At 36.4% G+C, this 18,163-nt stretch overlaps 1 protein-coding gene across 6 annotated transcripts in view; it reads left to right on the plus strand.

The window, feature by feature from the left end:
• The first annotated feature begins 1,347 nt into the window (after positions 1 to 1,347).
• The window catches only part of LOC150094914 (GPI alpha-1,4-mannosyltransferase I, catalytic subunit-like), a 29,341-nt gene continuing 12,525 nt past the window's right edge, over positions 1,348 to 18,163 (plus strand). For 2 of the 6 annotated variants that reach the window (XM_090411247.1, XM_090411251.1), the window contains exons 1-2: positions 1,348 to 1,505; positions 10,842 to 11,057. Coding sequence is in view for 1 of the 6 variants with exons in the window: in XM_090411251.1 (XP_090267377.1) it covers positions 1,448 to 1,505; positions 10,842 to 11,057 (274 nt within the window). In the remaining 5 variants the exon portion in view is untranslated. Of the gene's footprint in view, positions 1,506 to 1,538; positions 1,843 to 10,841; positions 11,058 to 17,265; positions 17,325 to 18,163 lie in introns of those variants that run through there. The other 4 variants (XM_090411248.1, XM_090411250.1, XM_090411246.1 and 1 more) reach the window with 4 other exon arrangements.

Raw genomic sequence — 18,163 nt, forward strand, 5'->3', positions numbered from 1 at the left:
CTTTGTTGTTAATAAATATATGTAGCTCAATGGAAGAGGCGTTTGATCGCTCGAAGTCAGGTCGAGTTCAAGTCTAATCGCCGACTGGAGGAACTTTTTCTAAGCCTTTCTTCGATCGATTTCTGAGTTAGTCGATCTCTGGCACGAGCAAGCGGGTTTTTCCTCCCTGAAACTCGGAATTTTTATCCCATAAACTGAAGAAAATCGACCGTAGTACCCACATTATTTCAGACAGTAACCTATCTTGTTAGGGTTAAGTACCAAGAGATAGCAGCAGTTGTTTGCCAGCCTCTTCATCGGTGACTGTTATAATTAGTGATAGACATGGGCCAGCTATCTCTGATTGGATACCGGTGGAGATTGTCTTCACCGGTGGTGAAGTCTCCAAAGGCTAGATAGGGTATAAAGGCCTCGCCTACTCCCTATAATGGAATAAAAGGCGTTAGCTGATTTATTCATTTATTTATAAGTTTCATTATTTGGATTTCGCTTTAACTGTTTCCATAGAGGATCCTTTCTGTTATCCAAGGTGTTTGGCTTGTTTTTGAACAAATTCTGATTTTCTTTGTTTTCTTGTATATTTCCTACAGAGGTGAAATTCATTTCATACAACATTAAATTGTATGAAATATCTATTGAATCTAGTGATCCCATGTGTTTCCAGTCGATTTATCTTATTTCGTAGTCGACTATTTCTTCGTATATTATTGTTTTGTGTTGCTTTTCAGATGTGACTACTACTACTAATAATAATGAATATCGAGATCTGGCAATCGAAGTTGTCCAGCCAGCTGTGGATTGATTCAACAGTCTCATTTAACCATATTGTTATCAGTGCACTTGATGCAATTTCAAAGGAGCTATCCAACTATTTATAAGAATTAAACACCAACGAAGCGACCACAAATGATCTACAAAAAACTGCATTACTTGGAACAGTTCATATTTTACGCTACCTGACAGACAATTTTTAGATTGTTGGATAGAATCGGAAGTTGTCTATATTATTATTATTATTATTTGACACCTCCAGGGAGTCCAAAGACCGATCGAGGGAGAGTGTGCCAACAGCATCGAACGATTGGACCCTTCCAATTACTAACCGCGCTCAAACTTACTTAACTGAGCCATTAGTAGCAGAGGTTCTACCAATCGACGAACCTTTTACCAGTCAAACTTTTGTTTGAATGTTATCTTGTTTTGGCTGTGTATTGATTGTATAAATAAAGTAATAATAATAATAACACAGAGAAAAATAGTTTGTTCGTTGTTTGAAAGTTTACACTTCTTGATAAGTTTATTATTTGAATTATGTTTCCTTTCCTTGACGCCAGGTGGACTAAGTCGGAATCTGTAGCCATGTATGGATGAAGTCGTGTATATTCTTATCTAACAAATAAGATATGATAATAATTTGGGTATTTAGATATACAGTAGAGTTAATGGTATGAAAAAAGCTGATCCTTGTCAGGCGTTTGCTTGTGCTATTCAAAAATGCTTACAAGGTAATTATCGTTAAGTTATTTGGCAGTGGATTTGTGTATTTGAAACACGTAGTCAAGGTTCTCAATTTATGCATTGGTGCTTGTAATGTTGAGAATGGTAGGCTTTCCACGAGCCAATGGAAAATCGGTGCTTTATGAAATAAATGAAATTAAAAAAAAAAAAAAAAAAAGAAGGTTTCTTACTGCCGAGAAGGATGTATTCGGCTCTAGTGATTGAATGCAGAACGAATATAGGGATCCCAGACGTCCCGTATTTTACGGACGTTTTACGAAATTCATTCTTCAGAAAAGTATTGTAAGAGTGAGCAAGACTGATTGATTAATAAGAATATGTAAGGTGAGAAGAGCATTATTATATTAACAATCCATTTTGTATCTATAATCGTAAGTAAAAAAACATTTGAAGGCAACTTAAAGTGGCTTAATGAAAATATGCAGCCTAACAATTGGATTTACTATTTGTTTACTTTTACTTAGTAAAGTGTGTGCATAGTAAACCTTACCATGCACGCACTTGGAAAGTTAGAATCATGTTGTAAGACTGGCATATGTGATGGATGTGCATACTAACCTTTCACCCTCAGTCATAAGTGTTTCGTATTTTTTTCCAATGTATCTGGGATCCCTAAACGAATAGTGAGAGATAACATTCGTTATCTCTCACTTTTCGTTTATTTGTCACATTTTGTTATAATATAACAAATAAACAAATTTTGCACGTGAATTCATGACTTACACCAAATGAACTATTTTATAAAAAGATGTTTTATTAATTGTTTATATTTCACTGAATTTCAAATCGGCATCATCCAAGCATAACATGGCATGTATACATGACAGTGAGTGAGTGAGTGAAATTGTTAAGCATATTTTTTAAAAGAATTGAATGACATAAACCAAGAGAAAAGGAAAAAGGTTTAATAGTATCACACGACTAGTTTCGGCTTTTTACAGCCTCCTTGTTTTTATAAAAGAAAAGCAAAAACATTAAACATTGAAGATAAAAACTGTGAACAGCACAGGAAAGTCACTGTACATGTTTAACGTGAGAACGTTGTAGTTAACGTATTCAAAGCTGTTCCTTCGTTGGCCACATTGTTGGGTGAGTGCGTGTGTATAGCATCTCGTGAGCGCCAGTATTTGATCACAGCAGAATGACAGTCCGGGAGGTTATAGCTTAAATTATTATTTAAATGTACAGGGTTGAGGATGATTTCTCTAGATTCCACAATTTTTCTCTCCAATTCGTCGTGGCAATGGAAAATGTTGTTAGATCTATCCCAAAGGATTGTATGACTATGGTTTTCATCATCAGAATCAGCCAAAAAAAGGAGATATGGCTGGATAAAGAACTGGCACGTGTTCTCTTGTAAGTGATGTCCCTCCTGTGCTCCTCTATACGCAATTCAATAGACTTATCCGTCTGGCCAAAGTAAGGAATGTCGCAGTCACACCATATCCTATACACACTGGGATATTTTAGATTGTGATGGCTAGTCTTTGGACAATTCACTAGAGAGCAGATCTTAGGAAGCGGAGTAAATAAAGTTCTAATGTTATATTTTTTGAGAACCTTGGCTAATTTTTGAGAAACTGAGTTTATGTATGGTATAGATATATTGCCTTTAACATTATTCATTTCTTCAGTATGGCGACTAGGAGGATTAAAAAGGAATTTTTTAGTAATTTTTCGAGAATAACCATTCAGTCTGAAAGTAGATCTAAGAAAATTGATTTCTTTACGAAGTTCATCTGGGTCGTCAAGAAGAGAGCGAGCTCTATGTCCCAAAGTAGAAATAATTCCAAGTTTCTGAGGAGGGAAATGATGGGAGGACTGCCTATGGAGATATCTATTGGTGTTTGTAGGTTTTCTGTACTTCGAAATTTTAAGTTTTTTCAGAACGGGTCAGTTTCACGTCCAGTAAAAGCAGGGAACCATTAGTTTCAAACTCAGCCATGAATTGGATATTTGGGTGTTGACTATTGAGATGTTCAGGGAAGAGATAGCTTTAACTTCAAAATCTTCCAGATAAATTTTGGCAAGTACAGGAGATAAAGGATTACCCACTTGTTCACAAATGTTCCTACAGACGAAGTCCTGATACTACTCAAAGATAAGTAATCCAAAAAAATATTAGCCTTACTTACTCATTGCATCAAGTCTGGATACTTGAGAATTTCAGGACACCATCTACAAGCAAAATCATGGTTTAGCAATGAGTAATCCTTTATCTCCTGTACTTGCGAACATTTATCTGGAAGATTTTGAAGTTAAAGCTATTTCTTCCTATTCTTTAGCACCTAGAATTTGGAAACGATATGTGGACAATATTTTCCTCATTTGGAGCCATGGACGTGATTCTCTCCTGGATTTCCTAGAACATCTCAATAGTCAACACCTGACTATCCAATTCACGGCTGAGTTTGAAACTAATGGTTCCCTGCCTTTCCTGGATGTGAAACTGACCCGTTTTTCTGAAAAAATTAAAATTTCGATGTAAAGAAAACCTACACACACCAATAGATATCTCCATAGTCAGTTACATCATTTCCCTCAGAAACTTGGAATTATTTCTACTTTGGGACATAGAGCTCGCTCTCTTCTTGACGACCCAGATGAACTTTGTAAAGAAATCAATTTTCTTAGATCTACTTTCAGAATGGTTATTCTCGAAAAATTACTAAAAAATTCCTTTTTAATCCTCCTAGTCGCCATACTGAAGAAATGAATAATGTTAAAGGCAATATATCTATACCATACATAAGCTCAGTTTCTCAAAAACTAGCCAAGGTTCTCGAAAATATAACATTAGAACTTTATTTACTCCACTTCCTAAGATCTGCTCTCTAGTGAGCCGTCCAAAGACTAGCCATCACAATCTAAAATATCTCAGTGTGTATAGGATATGGTGTGACTGCGACATTCCTTACTTTGGCCAGACAGATAAGTCTATTGAATTGCGTATGGAGGAGCACAGGAGGGACATCACTTACAAAAGAACATGTGCCAGTGCTTTATCCAGTCATATCCTTTTTTTCGGCTGATTCTGATGATGAAAACCATAGTCATACAATCCTTTGGGATAGATCTAACAACATTTTCCATTGCCATGACGAATTGGAGAGAAAAAATTGTAGAATCTAGAGAAATCATCCTCAACCCTGTACATTTAAATAATAATTTAAGCTATAACCTCCCAGACTATCATTCTGCTGTGATCAAATACTGGTGCTCACGAGATGCTATACATACACACTCGCCAACGAAGGAACAGCTTTGAATACGTTAACTACAACGTTTTCACGTTAAATATGTATAGTGACTTTCCTGTGCTGTTCACAGTTTTTATCTTTAATGTTTATTCTTTTCTTTCATAAAAACACCTGAAGAAGGCTGTAAAAAGCCGAAACTAGTCGTATGATACTATTAAACCTTTTTTCCTTTTCTCTCGGTTTATGTCATTCAATTCTTTAAAAAAAAAATATATATATATATGGTGTGCCAGCCCTGACTTGCCATAATAATGGTAGCGAACGTATTTTTTATATTCTTCCAGGCAGATGTTATCTGTTAGTTTGCACGTGAAGTAACTTCACAATTGGGCTACTTGTATATAGAGGCTAATGACTTTACATCAGTTGCCTTAGAATCCAAATAATGCAGTGCACATATCCTCATGGACATTTATAATGCTGTGCGTTATGGGAAGGGCCACTACCCAGGCCAATTTCGACCTTTAATGAGATCTCATCGGTGGGAGCCAGATTCAGAATTGATACCAAGGTTGAAGTAATACAGAAGCCATATTTCCATATGCAAGTAGTCAAAAAGTGTCATGCCTTATTACTAAAAATACTCTGGCCTTTCCCATAATGCATAGTGTTATACATGTCCGTAAGGATATGTGTTGCATAATGGGATACTAAGGCGATTGATGTGAGGTTGTCTCTATATACAAGTAGCCCAGTTTGCTTACACTTGGATAAAGGATAATGGATGAAACCAAGAATATAATTTCTTGACCTCTTTAATTTATAGTATAACCAAGTGAAAAAAACTTTCAACATTTATGTAAATGAGATAGCTGTTTTGTCTATTTTGAGAGAATGATAATGAAATTTTAAAATTGAGAGGTGGCAAATCATTTGAGAGCCGTGAGTGGAAAAAAAAAAGAAAAGAAAAATTATGATGGACTGAGAAGGCATATTGAAGCAGTGCCTTTGCATGAAAAAGTGCATGGTAGAAGAATCAACAGAGTATGGAAGTGGTCATAGGGTGTTTGAAAGAAGCTATATCTGACTGTATCTATGATATTAGGATAATAAATCACTTTGGAATTAAATGGATGAAAAAGCCTTTGAAAGCAAGATGCATAAAAAGATGTAGTTCCAAAGAAAGGTATTGCTCCAAGCCCAGGAACAGTATGAAAAGTAGGCTAGGAGATTGACAGCCATAGCAAGGAAGGCACTGACTTTAAAAGGATAGCACAACAGGAAAAGGGAAATCTGACAGAATTTTTTTGCTGTGTGACAAGTAAAATAACCTTAGTTGAATGTGGAAGGTAGAAAAGTTAAGTAATCATTTTATTAAAGTATACATCCCAGGCAGACCTGTGCTGAGGTGAAATGATGAAAGAATAGAAATAGAAGCATTAAAGCTGCTGCAGAAGCTCAGTGCAAGCACAACAGAGGGATTTGGATGAGATATTGGCAAGGGTGCTGAAGAAATGTGCAAAAGAATTAGCATTGCCCCAAGTGCAATTCCTAATGAGTGGAGGGAGGGACAAGATAATTTATTATGCAAGGATGAAGGTAGGATGAAAGCAACCAATTGTAGAGCAGTATTATCTTTGGAATGGCCGTTAAATGTTTCTGTTGGAAAGGCTAATTAGAATATCTGCATCCAGAGATCTATTTTCCCTCAATCTAGTGGTTGGTGGGGTAGTAATGCTACTTTACTACATGGTTTCCTGTTCCTTCCTTGTCCAACAGTATTCTGTGTGTGTGTGTGTGTGTGTGTAGTGGCCAGTTTGCCATTAGGGGGAAAAAAAACTCTCTCCACCTTCATATCAGACTAACTCAGCTTGGATTGAAAAGCAGTGATAAAGGTTCTTCTCATCAGACAGGATATGAACCTAGGTCTTTCTAACCAAACGGTTCTGTTGAAACCTACTGAGCTACAGAAGCTCCTATCCAGAGATAAATTGAATCCTCTATTGAGATAGCAGTTTTGTTAAAGGTAGGTCTTGCTTTAGCAATTTTCTCCCATTTTGAAATGACTGTAGCATTGGATATACAGTAATAATTTTGGATTTTGCATACACATTTGGCAAGATTCCACACTGGAGGTTGTTATACAAACTCAAAAGGGAAAATGCAAAATAGGCTTGTGATATGGATAGGAGAGTGGCAAAATGGTATCACGAGTAATGCACGGCGGCACTAAATATTAGAAAAGGATGGTGACCAATAGAATACCACAGGTTTCTGTACTTGAACCATTGTTAACTTGTATATTAATGTCTGAATAGTAATCGTTATTTTCCCAATGATGCAAAGTTGGAGTAATGAACATTTCTGATAGAGAATCCTTGCATGCTGAACAAACTATTTCTTCTATGGACAGATAACAATGAATGTCATTTGTTGCTAAGTGCAAGGTTTTGCATTTTGTTTTGAGGATATTGAAAATAGAATATTATATTAATGGTACTTTGTTACATATGGTCATGGAAGCTAAAGACCTGCATGATAGTAGAGGGTTAAAGTTAGGGCTGCATTGCTAGGGTGATTCAGTCATCACATCAGATAATTGTTGTTGAAGACAACCACGTTACAAGGCTTCGATAAGACCATATCTTGACTACTTTTCTCAAATATAATCACCTCGGCTCAGAGAAGATGAGGAGAAGGAGACACTTGAGATCCACCAGAAAGGAACCAAGATTATATCTAGCCTTTGGAATTGTGTGTAGGACATTGAGGGAATGTTGTCTTCAGAGTTTGAGTAATACACAGAAGAAAGGAGATATGATAGAAACATAAGTTGGTAAGGAGATTTTACAGTCTATAGTATGAGGGACATAAGTAGACATCTTTCACTACTTTTCTACATAATTTTTGCCATTGTTCAGGCAGTTATCATAACGGGGCACCAAGGTTGTATACCTTCATCGTAGAAGGTTGCCACCTATGACACAAACCACGTATTGACTGCTTCTTTGACCTCGTCATCATCTTGAAACCACTGGCCACCAAGGAAAGATTTCAGATGTTTGAACAGGTGAAAGTCGCTTGCCTCGAGGTTAAGACTATATGGAGGATGATGGAATTGTTCCCAGCCGAAGGTGGCAAGAAGTTGTTGTATTATGCTGGCTGTGTGTGTGGGCATTATCATGAATCAAAACAGTGCCCCCCTCGTAAGCATGTCACTTCATTTATTCTGGATTGCACGACACAATGCAGTTACTTAAGGGTTTGGCAGTACATACTCGCATTGATTATGGAGCCTTGACCCAAGAAGTCTACCAGCAAAATTTCTTGTCTGTCCCAAAACACAGTGCACATGATTTTCAGAGTGGAAACTGTTGTCTTCAATTTCGTCTTGATTGGTGATGAGGTGTGCCCCCACTCAATGGACTGTTGTTTGGATTCAGGGGTTGTGTGCGACACTCAAGTCTCGTCCATGGTGATAAGTCTGCTCAGGAAAGCATCACCATCCTCATGGTTGTGTGTGAAGAATTCTAATGCACTGCCCAGCCGATTCACTTTATGTTGTTCTGTAAGCAACTTTGGCACCCAGCATGCACACAATTTCTGACGATTCAGTTTCTCCAACACAGTTTCATGAAGACATGAACGTGAAACTTCTGGAAATTGCAGCGAGAGTGACGTCGTAGTGAATCCCCTATTCTATCGAATCTTCTCTTCAACTGAATGCACCAAATCATCAGTCACTAAAGATGGTCGCCTGCTCCATTCATAATCATGCACACCTGTCCTTCCTTCATTAAAAAATCTTACCCATCTTCATACCATTGAATCACTCATTACGTGTTTTCCATAAACCTCAATAATTTGCCGATGAATTTCATCTGCTTTAACCTTCCTCACATTCAAGAAACAGATAACTGACCTAATTTCACATGCGGTGAGTGATTCACTTTTCTTAGACATTATAAACACACACCAAGAAGAGTATGTACTGCAAGAATGTCTGAAAATGGCACCAACGCCTTGCTAAGGAATCAACCAACTCCGCATGCATGTGCACCATTGTGATTGCAGTGCTGCAGTGAAAATATTTAAAAATGGAACTTACTTTCCGGATGTTCCTCGTAGTTGGTGGGGCAAGGGGAGACTGTCATTCGAGAAAGCCAAGCAAGGTTGTGTATAGAAGCATGTGAGGTACATGTTCTTTGTGTGTGTGTGTGTGGGGGGGGCACTTACTAGATGTTGTGTGTCTTCAGTGAATGTTTTTTAAAGAAAGATATGATAGGTGTTGAGGGGATTGTCTGACCTGGAATAGGCCCTCTCATTGATTCCCTAAAAGCACCTGAATTATTTTAAGATTCAAGTATAGCATTTATCTGGTTAAAGAACTTACACCAGACAGACAACTGACAGACAAAAAAAAGAATTATAATGAATATTTTCATCCTCTCAGAATTCAGAGCTCATGCTCCATAATCCTGTGGAAAAAGACATTCATGATTGAAAAGGAAGATAAATGTGTACATGAGGAATGTAAGTATTATCCTTATTGTTTCAATTTTGCATTGGATGACTTCAATACTCTTTCAAATATTGAATGGCATTTTGAAAAAAGAAAAAAAGAAAAACTCTGATAAGTGAAGATATTCAGAAGATAATTTTACAGATTACCTCACAGCCATGATATTTACAGATGTTTGTGAAAGTATTATTTAGGTAATAGATGATTTGCATTTAGTGTGAGGGCATCCATTGCTTATTTGAGGACTGAGATGGAAACAAGACTATCTTTGTTGGAAGTTTTTTCCCACTTGGTTAGACTATAATAAATTTAGTTTAATCCTTTATCCAAGTAAAGGTTTATCCAAGTGTAAAGTTTACACTTGGATAAGCTTTACTTGGTAAAGGTTTATCCAAGTTTTCCTTGGTAAAGGTTTATCCAAGTGTAAAGTTTATCCAACTTTACACTTGGATAAAGTTTGCCTACACTTGCAACTTCAGTTGCAAGTGTAACTTGAGTGAGGTTGCAACTCGTCGTAAAGGTGGACCAAGCATGTAGAGAGGGACTTTTCACCATGATCGTACCATGAATATTTCTCTGAAGTCTTACGCAGCAAATTTCGGTCTTATCATAACACCTTATCATAAAACACTCCATGACATAATTTTGTCTTACTACAAGTCTTGAAAATCTAGGTGTTTTTCGCTCTTTCAGAAAAAAAAAAAATATATATATATATATATATATGTAGAAAGTATTTTACCTTGGGTATAATGAATGTTAAAGATACCAAGCTATCTTAAACCTGGTTTTACTCCATTTCCCAAGTAAGCAAACAGACAAATAAGTCAAGTTTGCGCCTGCATGTAATGCAAGTCTAGCTGACCCTGCAGGTAGTGCAAGACCAAGGTAACTGATGGTAAAAGGAGAATAAGCTCTGATCCCTAATCTTAATATTTACCCATAATGCAAAGCACATCTCTTGGAGGAGATGTATGATACTTTGTATTAAAGGCAAGGGGCCACTACCCAGACCGGTTTCGACCTTTATTGAGGTCTCATCAGTGGGAGCCAGGCTAGAAATATCAAGATTTTAGTAATACAGAGCTTATAAATATTTTACCAGAACAAGTTACCATAAGATGTTTTAACCTTATTAAATAAAAATCTCAGGAGGAGATATAAATGTAGAAAGTATTTTACCTTGGGTATAATGAATGTTAAAGATATCAAGCTATTTTAAACCTGGTTTTACTCCATTTCCCAAGTAAGCAAATAGACAAATAAGTCAAGTTTGCACCTGCATGTAATGCAAGTCTAGCTGACCCTGCAGGTAGTGCAAGACCAAGGTAACTGATGGTAAAAGAAGAAGGTCAGCTAGACTTGTATTACGTGCAGGCGCAAACTTGACTTATTTGTCTGTTTGCTTACTTGGGAAATGGAGTAAAACCAGGTTTAAAATAGCTTGGTATCTTTAACATTCATTATACCCAAGGTAAAATACTTTCTACATTTATATCTCCTCCTGAGATTTTTATTTAATAAGGTTAAAACACCTTATGGTAACTTGTTTTGGTAAAATATTTATAAGCTCTGTATTACTAAAATCTTGATATTTCTAGCCTGGCTCCCACTGATGAGACCTGTTTTCAGCGGCCACGAGAGAAATCTCCATGTTCCAGTCCTCCTTCAAACCTGTTCCAGTGGATTCCAGCAACAGTTTAGGAGAACCGAAAAGAGAGCTCCGATTGAAGTCCTGCTACCAACAGGGTCCTGCCTTGGATTCCAGTTGCCAATTACCAGATCCCGAGAGAGAGCTTCTATTCCAGTATTGTTTGGTAAGAACCCTTCTAGTTTTTCTTTTGTTGGTTTTTATTTTTTGCGGCCTCGTTCCAATCGGTGCAGGTCCGTTTTAGGGTATTTCCCTTTGGGGACTGAAATTTTTTATTCCGTTGGTAAGGTATTTGCTTTTAAACAATGTCGAAATTCTTGCCAAGAGTTCGTACTCTCGGGATCGAAATTGACTCAAACATCGACAAAGCGACGTTTGTGAGAGCTCTTCTCAAAGTCGCCAAAGCAGAAAGCATTTACGGGCTTACCCCTTAGGGGGGGGGAAGACAGGTTTCCATCGAATATCTAGAGAAAGGGGAGGAAAGCATTAAAACCATTTTCTCAAAGTGGGGGATTGTCTGAAACATAACAATCGGACAAGACGCGGATATTCCAGATTGGAAATCAGGGGAAGTGAGCATTTCAACTGAAATGAAAACAGAAATCCCCAACTTGATTTTTTTAGGCTCAGCAAGAGTAATAATTAATTACCTAGGCGTAAGAAAACAATGTTTTCGGTGCACCGCTTTGGGCCACCTTAGCGCTCACTGCCCGAAAAACAACGAATGCCGCAACTGCTTATCAACAGAACACATATTAGATAAATGTGAGTCACCGTGCCGCAAATGTGGGAACACTTCTCATAGAATAGACGTTTGTCCTAACAGGACACTTGCAGAAAGAGCAAGAGGTGCCATAACACCTGCGGCAGTAGCCATTCCAGTCATCAGTCCTAAACTCGCATCACAGGACTCGCAGACTACCAGCCAAACAGTAAACGAACCACAAACAACGGAATCAGAAGACTTTCCAGCCCTCCAGCTGCCAGCTATCGCAACGATTACATTAGGAATCAGGCAATAACTGGGAGGAACGCAGAAGGGAAAATTAGGAAGAAAAAGAAACAGAACACTAAGAAATCTTATACCATTGAATCGGAAGGCAACAATAACAGCACAGAAACAGAGGAAATGGAAATCAATACCAGTACAACAAAACGATCCATCACGCCGGAAGAAGAAGGAGAAATGAAACGAAATAAACAGGACACTGAAAGCCAAATAGAAGCCTCAAGTTCAGATGAGGAAGGAAATGAGATAATAACGCAAAACAACACAGAAAATGAGGAAGAAACCTCATCAGAAGAAGAAGATAGAGAGCAAGGAAACAATCCAGAAACTAAGGAAGGAACAGACTTTGTTAAAAGCAATACCCCAAATGGCTCTGTCATTTTGAAGAACTTTAAGGGATCTCTTAAAACGGCAGAAAAACTATTTCAGATAATGACCACAAAAGGAGAGCCAAATTTCTTGTTCTTTAAGAGGAGCAATAGACTCATATGGGGAGAACTCTATGTAAAAGATATAACCAAGGTCGAGCCCCATCAACTTGACGGTCACCTGGACTTAACAGAGGAAGAAAAACAGCACTTATGCGACACAATGAAGTCGCTGACACGAGTAGATTTGGAAAAGAGATACCCATGGATAATGAAGGAATTTGAAAAAAGAACTTTATCAGTAGATACAAACACCGGTTCTTCTCACCCCATTACAAAACTGGTAAAAGGAAAAGAACCTCTATATGAAAATTCGAATGTAACAAAATGAATCCTATTCTATCTTAGGGATAAACCCGAGATAAGAAACAAAGTCCACACAGCTCTACAGGAAAAAGGAGACGCTGCTTTGCAATGTGAAGGTGAGCTAGAGAGTTTTAGAATATGGGTGAAGTTTGGGAACGTCATTTACCACCGAGCGAAATGGAATGAAAGCTTGAAGAGAATATGGAAACTAAATGATGAAGAGTCAGTACATGTACTCACAGTGATGGAAAACGTAAAAGACTATGAGGTAGCAATAAAAAATAGCAGGGGCAAATATGATCTTAAAAAAAAAAAAAAAAAAAAGCCCCTTCTAAGTTTCTTGGTTCTGTTTCTGTATGTTCATGCTTAATCCACACAGGAGGGGGCAGACCTGAGAACCCGAGCGACGAAGGCTTACAGCAAGGCGGTGCAGCTCCTTGCGGGCTGCATCACTCGGGCCAGGCTCTTCCCCCGTTCTTGCAGTACTTTTCTGTTAATTCACCGACTTTTGTTGTTCTGTTTATGCATGTTCTAGCTCCTTTGTTGTTTCTGTTTATGTGTGTCTTAGTTCTTTTGCTTTTCAATTTGTGTGTCTTCCTGCATTTGTTTTTCACTTCTTTCATCAGCCAGACATCTGAAGAGGTGGCTGGCCGGGGAATGCGGAAAAGAACGGATGGAGGGAGATAATGTCGGAGATCTGCTTGGTGCTGGCATTTAAGTCAGGCCAAGTAGATCGACTGAGGCCTCTTTTAACTATCTACTACTATCCACTCTATCTTTCTCCTCCTCTCTCACTATCAAGCTGACTCTCAGCACAACTTTTTGACTCTAAAGAGGCCAATGATGAAGAGATATGAACTTCCATTCTACCTCAATAAAGGTCGAAACCGGTCTGGGTAGTGGCCCCTTGCCTTTAATACAAAGTGTCATACATCTCCTCCAAGAGATGTGCTTTGCATTATGGGTAAATATTAAGATTAGTGATCAGAGCTTATTCTCCTTTTACCATCAGTTATCTTGGTCTTGCACTACCTGCAGGGTCAGCTAGACTTGCATTACATGCAGATGCAAAATTGACTTATTTGTCTGTTTGCTTACTTGGGAAATGGAGTAAAACCAGGTTTAAAATAGCTTGGTATCTTTAACATATATATATATATATATATATAATACTGAGACAAGGAGTGATGAGAGCTTGTTCCACCTTTACCACGAGTTGCCTCAGTTCTGAAGATACTTCTGGTGCCAACTTTGTTTGCTTACACTTGGATAAAGGATTAAACTACATTTATTAATGACTATCTTTGGTTTCAAGAGATAGAAGTTCATTATTGTACTACAGATTTCCAACCTTTTTTTTTTGGGGGGGGGGATGGAATTTTCATTAAAAAGACTATAAAAGTTAAAATATATATCAAAAGTTTGTAGTCTTATTATATCATGTTTCTTTCTCTGAGATTCTTGTTTACCTCTTCCATTCATTCCTGAATGTTGAACTCTGCAATTTATAATCCTAAAGCTATAGCATTAAAAATAATGGTAATATATACTAATAAATTTAATATAATCTGCTGGTATTATATTAACATCACATGCATATACAGAAATAATACAGTTTCTTAGGAAGAATGTTCTTCACATTTCATCATTACTTCATGACACCTTAACGGAATCTGAGCATCCATTGCCATAGGCTATTCTACACTATAAAGCACTTTGTTAGCATTTGATACTAGTAAATCCATAGTAATGCATATACAGTGCGACTCCCAAAGTTTCATTTTAATACTAATAGAATATGGTCAGTCCTTGTTATTCTTTTATGGGATCACGGACGTAAGTCAAGGGATGACTGTATAGATATAGAAATGCGCTATTTTTTTTTCAAAGAATCTTTTTTAATTTAAAATTTTTCTTGTTATTTTTTAAATATATATCTTTGGCCAGTAATTAGCTGTCTGAATAATGCTAGAAAATTTTGCGCATACATGTCTGTGAAAAAGGTAACTACTAGAATGCTGCATGATTCGATTCTGTTTGTGGAATACTGCTGTTCTATTTATTCATATGGTTTAAAAAGATATTTAGTTCTTTGCTGATAGTGTAAAGTTTGGAAGAAATACTGATTTTTTTGGAAGAAATTACAGAAATACTCATTGATAGTGCAAAGAGCTGTAAGAAATACTGATTTTCAATTCTTTCAGTAGGGTTAGTAGACAACCCACTGCAACTTAAGACTACCATACCATTAATGTTAACATTAATATCATGCATTGTACAAAGAATGCAGATGCAGCATGGAGTGAAGTGACAGCATAGTGTAGAAATGATTTTTGGAAGACATGCTAAAAATGTGTTCATATATTCACAGGATTCGACAAAGATAAAGCCTTACAAGAGACTTGTAATAGGACAATGCTGCTAGCTAAAGAGCTGGAGTTAGAGATTGAAAATGTAGAAGCAGTCGGTCAAAGTTGTGTAAGAAGAATTCTCAAATGAAGAGTTTATAGAGCTAGAAGCACAAAATTTAGAAGAAGAAGAGAGAAAACAAAGATGAAGAATTGAATACTCCAAAAAGTTTACAGCAAAAATGTTGGCAGAAGCATTTGCTTCTGTTAATAAGGCAATTTGGCTGTGTAAAGAAATGGAGCCCAACATGGAGAAATTTAGCAAAGTAAGTGGAATAATGCAAACTGCAGTTATTTGCTACAGAGAAATTTATGCAGAAAAGAAAACTGTGCAGACTGAGTTGGATGTAACATACAAATTTTCTAAAAATGCCCACTTCTGATGTCACCTTATCCCTGTAGATAAGCCTAGACTTTCCAAAGGAGATATCTGGTGAATCATCCTCAGAATGCTTTGTTGCAATTCTTGAATTTGAAGAATTTGTTGTCGATGATCTCTCCTGCCTTCTCCAATGACTCGTCCGATTAATAAACCAGCAGAATGTGTTTCCAGCATGGTTTCCTTGCTCAATGTTACTGGCAAGCGTGCAAAAGCACTATATACTTATTAATATTTACTATAGTACAGTACAATGATTTTGTTATCATTTACACGTATTATTTCATTATAAATATAACCAAACATTCCTATATTTTAGTATTCAGGCATGTTAATTGTTCACTTATTATTATGGTTTGTGTAGAGATTTACAACTTTCAATGATCTTTTCAAATTATGACAGGATTGTTGGAACGGAACCCATTGTAAGTTGAAGACTGACTGTACTTTGATAACCACCACCAAAGCACAATCATCAGGTTCTCAATATGTACCCTTGAAGCCCAGGATTCTTATGATAGCACTAAGAATTAAGTTTACATTATTGTTAACCTCCCATTAACAGTTTTCCTCCAGATTAATCTGTTTGTCAGGACTCTAATATTCTCAGATCTTACCCTTTGGTTTTCTAAGATACTTCTTGCTGCATCAAGCTGCCTAGAACTTCATCTTCCTCTGGGTCTGTTTCCTACCAACTTGGCATCAAACATCTGATTTGCTAACTTTTTACCTCCCATTCCATTTAAGTGACCATACTGCCCTAGACTAATAATTTCAAGTTCCTTCTAATGGCTTTGTTTTTAATATGATCCTACCAGCGAATGCCATCTGTTCATTCATTTGATTTTGTTCAGAACCCTCATATCCGTAATATCTAGTTTTTGTTCCACTATTTTATTTATAATTCAGCTCTCAGATACATAACTTAACCTTCCAAACGGCCAGAACATCTATAGACATCCAACTAAATCTGGATATGATTCAGCCCACCTGTTTAAAGAACCAGGATAAGAAGTGCAATTTGATCATCCTGTCCATTAGAAGGTGTGATAAACCCTCATGCTGAAGAGAACGGTTAATCGGATTATCTCGCATTCGTAGCTACATCTCAGTTGCCTATAACAAGAAACGCACATCCTCGTTCTATGCTGGTCAACTGGATTTTAGTTATATAGGATAGACTAAAAATAGAGAAATTATTTATATTTTTGTTTTCTCTTTTTATTGTACAATACAATTTTAATTTCTGGACAAAATAAAGATCTTGCATAATTTCTTCACTTAAATATTACCTTACCTTGGAGAACCAATTTCATTTTTAATTTTTTTGCGCTAATTTTTTTCTAATCGCTTTCTAGACAAAACATTATTCTTTGTTCTCAAAGAAATTAATTCACGATAATTATTTGAAATATTCTTTTAAAAAAAGAAAAGAAAACCGGCTGCTGACGTTCCAGATTATATTATTTTTATTTTTGTACAACACCATCGAAATTGAATAATACTTCACAGATTTCCTTTAGGACACGCTGGAGAAACTTTGCTTTATAGAGAATAACGTGAAATTCTTTAATGATATCACTAAATTTTTTCTTTATATTATATAGTAATCTACTGTTCTTTGTACTTTCACTTTCTTGGTTTCCCTATATAATTGGTCATTACAAAATGAAATTAACAGTTATAGATATTTACTGCATAATTCAGATATTTTATTCTCCAATTTTTAAAGTAAGCGATACATTTGTTTATTTTTAACATTCAAAATATGTATATCAAATGCATCAAATGCGAAATTTCATTTCCTTTCACAATACAAATGAACTTTATTTCTACTTTGATAGCATCCCTGCCCCTCCCATTGCAACATTACCAGACACTCGAAAGCTGTTATGAAACATAGGTACAGTTTTTATTTCATTCATGATTTTTCCATAATAATTGTTCCACATAACGTTTAATTTTTTTGACACAGAAACTAAGTTTTGATTATTATAAATTTGCAAATTATAAATAAAAAAATTACATATTATTTCCCTATTATTATAAATCAGGAAGTTATGTGACGTTGGCTAATAGGGGAAATTAATATTTAAAAACACTGTCATCCTACAAATGCAATATCAGAATATGCTTCGAATGTCTGCTATTCAATCAGAAAGATGGAAAAACATAACAAGGAATTTCTGCCTGTAAAATATTCAGTTATTGCATGAGGTACTTTAGTGTGCTGCCTTCTGGGCATGTTCTTTTGATCTGGTTCCCGGTGGTGGTGGTGGGGGGGGTTGGTAATCTCCGTTAGTCTACAACTTGTTACTGTGCAGAAAGGAATATTAGAAAGTATACCCAATATATAATTCATTTGTGAGATGGCAAGCAAGAGCAGCAACAGCAATAGCAGTAATTTTTTTCAAGATAATTATCAAATAATTTAGAATTTTTTGATAATAAAAGTGAAACTGATCACTATAAATAAAGAAATCATTTTTGGCATAAATACTTCATCAGCCTGTAAAAGAAATGTCAGTTTTACTGTGTTAGGATATCTGAACAACAGAAAACGAAACAAGACATTCTTGCTTGAGGCAATTTAGTGCAACTTCTAGGAAACTTTCTGTCTTGTGTTTCTCAAAAGAGTAATCTAAGACTTTTAGATTTTCCTCTGGGTAAGAGGATTATCGTCTAGTATTTCTAAGACGTATTTCAGAAATAGCAATCAGCAGAAATAGAAGTAGTAATATT

This window comes from Typopeltis vanoorti, chromosome 21, assembly GCF_054136105.1.
Source record: "Typopeltis vanoorti isolate ZY-2024b chromosome 21, IOZ_Tvanoo_1.0, whole genome shotgun sequence".
In the NCBI taxonomy this organism is placed as follows: domain Eukaryota; kingdom Metazoa; phylum Arthropoda; class Arachnida; order Uropygi; family Thelyphonidae; genus Typopeltis; species Typopeltis vanoorti.